The sequence below is a fragment of the Coturnix japonica genome, chromosome 7 (assembly GCF_054131305.1).
Source record: "Coturnix japonica strain WE chromosome 7, WE-NBRP24, whole genome shotgun sequence".
Classification (NCBI taxonomy): Eukaryota; Metazoa; Chordata; class Aves; order Galliformes; family Phasianidae; genus Coturnix; species Coturnix japonica.
This window is the reverse complement of record NC_140669.1, coordinates 29,890,822-29,898,844: the sequence shown is the minus strand read 5'-3', so window position 1 is coordinate 29,898,844 and position 8,023 is coordinate 29,890,822. Positions and strand designations below refer to the sequence as shown.

The 8,023-nt window shown below is 54.4% G+C and overlaps 1 protein-coding gene across 1 annotated transcript in view; it reads left to right on the top strand.

The window, feature by feature from the left end:
* The first annotated feature begins 293 nt into the window (after positions 1-293).
* The window catches only part of TMEFF2 (transmembrane protein with EGF like and two follistatin like domains 2), a 104,476-nt gene continuing 96,746 nt past the window's right edge, over positions 294-8,023 (top strand). Inside the window, exons 1-3 of the mRNA XM_015867682.2 lie at positions 294-876; positions 1,238-1,347; positions 6,238-6,367. Coding sequence (XP_015723168.1) covers positions 699-876; positions 1,238-1,347; positions 6,238-6,367 — 418 coding nt within the window. The 5' untranslated portion in view covers positions 294-698. The remainder of the gene's footprint in view (positions 877-1,237; positions 1,348-6,237; positions 6,368-8,023) is intronic.

Sequence of the window (8,023 nt, the reverse complement as noted above, 5' to 3'; positions counted from 1 at the left end):
CATCGCGGAGGGGCAGCTCGGTCGGGGCGGAGGGACCCGATGTGGATTCGTTCCCCGTAAGGTCTAACGCGTGTTTCCCCGCTCGGTGCGGGACGTTGCGTTGCCCCGAGGTGCACAGCGCCGTGATGGTGCAGTTTTGCAGCGGACCGGCCGTGCACCCCTCGCTCCTCATCGCTCCGCTCCCGTCCCCGTCGCCGTCGCGGGCCGTGCCGTGATCGCGCATGGTGCCGTGATCGCGCACGGTGCCGTGATCGCGCACGGTGCCGCGCTGCGCGCTCCCGCTCCCCTCCCACCCTCCGTCCCTGCCCCGGGCGCCGCCTCGGGGCTCGGCCGCCCCGCCCGCCGCTCCCCGCTCCCCGCTCGGCCAATGGGGGCGCGGCGGCGGCGGCACGTGACGCGGCGGGCCGGGACCCGCTGCTTCCCCCGCGCAGAGGGATGCGGGCGGCAGAGCGGGGCAGGCGGCGGCGGCGGCGGCTGCGCGGCGGCGGCCCCTCCGCGCCCAACCCCCGCTCCCCGCCGCCCGGCCCCTATGGCAGCCGCTCCCCGCCCCGCCGCCGCCCCCCGCAGCCCCGCGCCGCCCCGCCGGGCTCCGCCGCTCGCCGCTCGCTGAGCCGCGCTGCGCCGCCGGCCGGGGCCCCGGGATGCCCAGCGGTTCCCGGCGCCCCGGGGGCTCGGCGGAGAGTTGAGGGGAGGGAGTCATGGTGCTCTGCGAGCCCTCCGCGCCCCGGCAGTGCGGCGGCTGGACGCTGTGCGACTGCTGCTGCTGGCTGCTGCTGCCCGCAGCGCTGCTGCTGCTGCTCGCCCGCCCCGACAAGCTGGCGGCCTTCCCTACCTCCCTGAGCGACTGCCAGACGCCCACCGGCTGGAACTGCTCCGGTGAGAGCCACGGGGACCGGGAGCGAGCGGCCGCCACGTCGGGCAGAGCTGCGGGATGGGAGCTACGAGCTGCGCCCGACGGGTCCCGGCCGCGTCCGTGCGCTGAGCGATGGTCGGGGGCTGAGAGCAGCGGGAGCCGCCGGGACACGGCGATGGGGCTGCGGGAACCGGGACTTGTGTTCGCAGTGTTGCGAGGAGGTGGATAGGGGGAAAAGTACGCGGGGCTGCGGGCAATGAGGGCTGACCCGGGAGACCGAAAGGGAAGCGAGTGAAGGAGCGGGGTACGGAGAGCAGGGAGGGACGGCAGGAAAGCATCCGTCGCTCCCCCGATGCTGACATGTTTCCCGTCTTTGCATTCGAGGTTACGATGACAGAGAAAACGATCTGTTTCTCTGCGACACCAACACCTGTAAATTCGATGGGGAGTGTTTGAGGATCGGAGACAGCGTGACTTGCGTCTGTCAGTTCAAGGTAAGGAGACGGAGATTTCCTCCCTTAATTCGGTAAACGGGAGCATGAGGCGCCGCGCTCCCGCTGTCACTCGGCAGCGAGGGGGAAGTTGGAGGCACAGCCGGGAGCCAACTGGTGGCACGGGGACACGGGCTGTGCTGGGGGAGGCAGACGCTGCGGCTTCACATCCCCTCGGTCTGCAGCTCCCGCTGTGCGCTCCTGTCTGTTGTCTGCCCTTTGGAGGAGTACTTGGAAGTGTATTTAGGAAGGGCTCTGATAGGGATCTGATGTTATTGTATTGGGAGTTGTGATCTGGTTAAAGAAATGGATCTGTAATGTGCTTATGCAATGTTTAGAGGAAGGGCTGCGCGGTGACGGCGCTTCTGACCGTGCATCCACCCGGCTGATCAGATTAAGGAGAAATCCCTCTGTTCCAAAACCAGGAGCTCCCTTTGGGTTAATGGAGCTGTTGCCGGGAGCTGCCCCCGCTCCTTCTCTTCTATGCAGCATTCTCAGGGTCGGGCAGTTTCCTTAGGAAGGATTCATGTGGTGCTGGGCCAACCCGCACTGACCTGAATAGAGCCCGGGCAGACCAGGGGCTGTGTGTATCACTGCCTGCCTGTATTCCCCGTGGTCTGTGGTGTTTTAACGTGAACTTGTGCAACTCGTGGTGCTGCCGGGAGCTCTTGCAGCCAGGCAGCCCAGTGGCACAGCTCGGGATGGTGTGTGCCCGCAGTGACTGATGCACCGCTGGGCTCTGATAGGCTGCTTGCTTGGAAGCACCGTGGGTACCGTGCTGTTCCTAGAGCCAAATCTATCTCTGGAGAAGAACCTCAGACATCAACTCCTGCCTTTACAGCGAGGGAGTTCTCAGTAATAAGAGCAAGGCAGGTGTTAGCTAAGCTGCTGTGGTTCCCTATTCACCGTGTAGCTTTTAATTCCATCTCTGGTTTGCCTGCATCACAGACCCCGCGACAGAGCCCTGCTCAGAGCAGAGTGCCGAGGGGCGTTGTGCTGCGGCTCAGCGTGTGCGGGGATTTCAGGGCTCTTTCGAAGAACGAGCCGTAACACAGCATGGTGCTGCCCGGTCCCATTGTAGGGGCTGGAGTGCTTCCTGCTCCGGGTCCTGCAGGGGATATAGGAGCACATGGAAGGGAACCGGGTAATGGCTGTAGGGTGATGTCTGTGAGATGCGCTGCTGGGCTCTGCGGGAGGGACGAGCCTCCCTGCACAGCGGCAGGTGATGGGCAGGGAGGTGCCTGCAGCCGGGTGAGGTGGGCAGAGCCCCAAGGATGGGTGTCCAGGGTGAGGGGTCCTTTGTCAGAACTCAGTGCCCCATTTCAGTGACAGCTCGCTGGGTGATAGTGAGCAAATCAATAGCAGACGCCTCATCACTATAATTACTTGTTATGTTTTCTCCAGAATTTGCCAGGGGCTTTCACTGCAGCTTGAGAAAACAGACAGGGACTGAAAGCTAATTCTGCCTCCTCGCTGTCTGAAAGGCCTGGGCTGGCCAGTGTGGGGCTTGTGAGGCTGCAGAGGCAAAGTGGGTTTGCTGCAGAGGCAAACAGCTGCAGCTGTGGTTTGGTTTATTTCTTTGGTGCGGTGTTGGTTTTTTCTGGTGTTTTGATTGTTTTAGTTTCTCAAATCATAATTGCAGGTGGTAAATCCATTTGGGTGGACGTGGTTGATAAGATGTATGTTGTACTGTTTGAGAGGGCATACCTGGTCGGACTGATGTGGATGGTGTGAGTGGGGCTCTCTCCCCATAAAGCAGCAGGCACATGCTGAGGCAGAGGTTCCTGTTGCTTGGCTCCCTGTTGCTCCTTCACAAAGCCATGCCCTGTTTGCTGTCTTCCCATGGTAAGCTGCTCTGTGGGGCACAGAACTATGCCTAGGGGGTGTGCTGTCCCCTGCCATGGGGCTGAGTGTGATGGCAGCTGCATCCTTTCTGCCCCAGGCTGCAAGCCCAGCAGGGCTGTGGCTGGATACGCTGCTCATTCAGTACCTTGGTCCTCCTAAGCCATCAGCAGTCTGACATCTCTTCCATTCAGATCTTGTCAACGTGTCCAAAAGGTGTTTCCATCAAGGTTGCACTTTGTGACCAAGACGGCAAGTGTTAACTGCTTGGTGTGTGGGCAGCCCTCCTGTGTGTTGAGTCCCTCATGTCCTTCAGTATTGGTGGAGCTGCAGCTCACCTGCCAGCTTGCTGCCTGCTGTTTCACTTCTGGAGTATAGTGTGGTATAATGGGTATAATATAGCCATTATTTTGGGAGTGAAGCCTGAGAGCAGGAAAAGGTCAACCTTCCAACAGCGCTACAAGGAGGAAGAGGTGTGTGGGTTCACTGGTCTCTTTGGAAAACCAACCTTGTACTTCCAGCACTGACCCCAGCACCTGCAGGACTGCCTCATTTCCAGCTGTGCTTGTGGCTGCTCGTACTAAGGATGTAGGTGGCTTGGATGCACTTAAGTCCCTTCTTTACAGGTGTATTTTAAGAACCCAAGTGCGTATGAGAGAATCTCATGATGTGGCGCTGTGCTTCTGGATTTAATGAGATTTGACATGGATTTCACTGTGCATTCCAACTGGCCTTTAGGGATAGAGAATTGTGATCATGTCCAGAACTTGATTTGTTGAGTCTTAAACCAGTACCGTCGTTAGACTGAGGATGCCATGCTAAGGAAGCCAAGTCAAGGTCTGATATCCTCTAGTGTGAGGAAGAAGCTCACCAGCTGCCTGCTGATGCTGTGGCCTTCCCTACAGTGGTCCTGTTTTTTCTGCTGGGTGACTTTCACCATGGTTTCACCGTGGCCTTTGGAGGCAGCCCAGTTCAGAGTAAGGCAGCACTTAACCTGGAAGCTGTTGCCTGCTGTACTCCCAGCAGCAGCTCCCCAGTTCTGCGTTCTCCATCCAAGCAGCAGCTGTGTGAAGCGAGTGACGGGACAGATGGGCAGTAATAAAGAAATGCCTCAGGGACCATTCCAGCTTGAGAAGGGAAAGGACCAATCACCCATCCTCATTGTGACTGGCCATCCACCTCTGCTCTTCACAGCCAAATCTGGATGAGTCAGGAGCCACAGGAGAGATGGAAGGACCTCTGTGAAAACAATGACCCCTCCCAGCGCCCTGCCTGGTGTCTCTTGGATACGTTCTCAAGGTGCTGAGCTTTGGAAGAAGTTCTAGCCCAGCTGTCAGAAGCTTTGCCACCAGGTCCTGTGGTTCAGGATTTCACTCCTGACGTCTCACACTGCTAACATAGGGCTGCTTGGCCTTTTGCTTTGGAAGCTGAGTCAGTGTAAAAGATCATCTTTGGCTCTGGGCAAAACCAGCCGAGTTCCCACTGTGTTCCTTGGGAGCAGGGTCCAGCATTGTTCCTGTGTTCTATCAGAGCCTATTGAGATGCTTGGAGTTGGATTCTGCACCGATTGCTCTGCAGCAATGTCCCATGTGTGTCAAGGAGAGAGGATGTGTAAAACTGATTTGATGCTTCATGCTTCAGAAAATGTGCATGATTGTGTTAATTGTCCTGGTTAAGTGTTCCAGATCACACTCCAGCATTTGTTGTCCAGCTGTGGGACGAGGTTGGTGTTTATTGCTTGCAACATTCCTTAAGTTTGGAGCACATCTGTGACAACAGCAGAAAGGCATTTCAATGGGATGCTGGGCAACACCTCATCAGGAGAGGAAGGGACAGATCTTCACTGCTGCTGTGTTGTCCTGTTCCAAAGGAGGAGGATGCTGGAGGTGTGACACGGCTCTGGAAGATCTGAGAGAATAGAGCACGTGGGGAAAATGTCATTTGATTTGGCCCAATCAAAATGTCACTCTGACCAACTATGAATAATTTGTTGGCTGCGTGTGGAGGCCTGCAGTGAATGCAATCTAAGCAACTGTTAGCGATGCTGGTTTCTCTAGTCTCTCACCTCAAGGCCTGTTTGGTCTGTATGGTTCAGTTAGGCTGTGAGCACACCTCAGCTGCTTTATGGCACAAGGTAGCCACATACGGGGTATGGCTTCTTGAGTTTTCACTCAGATTTAAGCAGAGGTGAGCATTTGTAAATAATAATTGTCATCATTTCATTTGTTATAATTAAACAATGAGGCATACCAGGAGTACAGTAATCACGGGCTAATCATATCCCTGGCGTAATTACCACGCGCAGGGCACATCCAACAATCTTTAAGCCTCAGAGTGTGATTATCTGATGATAACTGCACCCTGTAGGTTGCCCAATTTTCTCTACAAAATGGAATTATTTTTATTAAAATGAGCAGAAGAGGGCAAAGCTGCCCTGCGGTGCTGGGGGCGGGGGCAGACAGCGTGGGCAGTGGGGCAGGGCATGTGTCTGGGGGGAGCACAGCTGTGATATGGGGAGCTGGGACCCAAAGCATCCTGGGTGCAGCATCCTGCCCACAGCAAAAGGGATGGATGCCTTTTGGTCCAAGATCTCTCAGAAATGATTGCCCTCTGTCCCATCAGTTTTCATTATGGCTAAGTGCTTAAATAGAGAGTTATGTGCGCGCAGACGGATGCTTCTCTGCATGCTAAGGACCGGCTCTGTAGTGGGGGGGGGGGAGGATGGGAAGAGTCTGCTCGCTGCAATTTGCCTGTTGCCAACCAATAGAAACACATGAGCTGCTGCTGGGAGCTGCTTTCCTTGCCGGGTGTTCCCTGTCTGGAAGTGCTCATCCTTGTGGGAATGCAGTTCTGGGGCACCTACCCGAGGCTGTCTCATGATTCTTTCCCTTCCTTCTTTCACCACATCCCCCTTCTCTAGCAAAGGGCAGAGGCAGTGCCTCCCTCCTGCTGTTCTCCTGGGGGTTTCATGCTGGGGAGGGGGGGACACACAACCTCAGGCTGCCCCATCCCTCTGCATGGCTAACGCTGCCTCTCTGTGTCCCCCCCCAGTGCAACAATGACTACGTGCCCGTCTGTGGCTCCAATGGTGACACCTACCAGAACGAGTGCTACCTGAAGCAGGCTGCCTGCAAGCAGCAGAGCGAGATACTGCTCGTCTCCGAAGGATCGTGTGCAACCGGTATGTAGCAATGAGCTGCCTCTGCTGAGGGATGGAGCCTTGCGAGCCCTTCTTTTGAGTTCACTGGGGGTTAATTCATTGCAGTCTTGATGATGAGAAGGTGCTGTTGCTGTCCTTTTCTTCTAAATAGGTTTAAGTTGACAGGGTGCGATGCAAAAGTTGGTCATTTTTTATCTATTTATTTTTTTTAGTCTGTATCTTGTGTTGCTGGTCAGTCAGCCCAGTGTATGCTTAGGGGACAATACGACAAGTTGTTGGGAGCAGATAACTATAGCAAGCAGATGTCAGATAAATAGATGGGCACATGGCTCATAGCAGCCCTCTCTGCAGTCTGCAGGGAGTAGGGCTGGAGCAGCGCTGTCCTTAAGGCAACCTCTTTGGTTGTTCCTTACAGGAGTGGGTTCCCAGCTGGTGTAGCTCAGTAGAGCTCTGCTGTCTGTAATGAGCCACACCAGCTCCCACCAGCTGAGGATTTAGCCTCACACTTAACAAACAGGTCCCTGCAATCTATTATTTTCCAGTGTTTGTTGGAAGAACTCACTGAAGAGCACATGTGAAAACTGGCTGGTGCTTGAGACTCCTTTGCTTAACTCTGAGCATCGAGGGCTATTTGTGTCTCTGCTTTCATGCAGCAGCAAGGAAAGCAAATGGGCAAAATCCATCAGAAAAATAGAGTTGCATAGGTGCAGGGCTTCTTGATGTTTTTCTTCCGTGCTCAGTGTCTGTTAGAGCTGGGCAGTGAAGTTCACTTGAAAAGAATAGGAGGAGGAAGGCTTTGTTCTTGAGAGAGCCTTTTAAACTGAAGGCAGATATTTTTTTCTTAGGTGAGGACAGAGGAGTCGATATAAAGTACATCAGAAAAACTTTGTGCAGTGCCATGATTTTTGGTGTTTGGTGCATCAGAGAGAAAAAGCTTTTTCCTGGGATTTTTGTTTTTCTCTGAAGCTGTTACCAGGCAATTTTCAGTCGGGGTGGAAAAAGAAAAAACACATGCTGTATTATTGGTTTTTTCCTCTGTAAAGTGGTATTAAGTGGAGCTCAGAGTGACAAAGCCTATTGTGGCGTAGGATTCCTTTCACCTACTGGGTTCTCTCAGCACAGCAACTCTTTTTTTTTTTCTTATTTGTTTGAAAACAAACAAAAGAAGAATGACCAAACTTGTTGATATAATGGATTTGGTCAAGTTTGAGTGCATGGCTTCATCTTTTCCTCCTCAAGCTTGCTATGGGCAGTGGGATGGTGCAGGGTGACACACAGGGCTGCCAGCCTCCATGGAGACCTGTACTGCTGGGGGCTTGGTGGAGGTGTGGGCTTCCCAATGTAGGGGCCTATACCTCCCTACGGGGAGATGGAGATTACAGGGAAACACTGTCATTATCTGTTTGCTTTTTCTTCTTTCCTTTTGCCCCCTTTTGCCTCTCTCCCACTTAGTCTTGCAGTGCAAAATGACCGAGCCACTTTTGTGACATTGTTTATTGAAACAGAGCTGGCATGTGCAATATAGTTCAGATCCAACAGACCCTACTGTCAGTAAACTTGACCTAAGAGTTTGTGGGGTGATTGGATCCCCAAGAATCCATGCCAAACCTTTTCTGTTCCTCTTGATATCGATGAATAGATTAAGGTTTGCAAAGGAGGATGTCCTTTCTCTTTGGA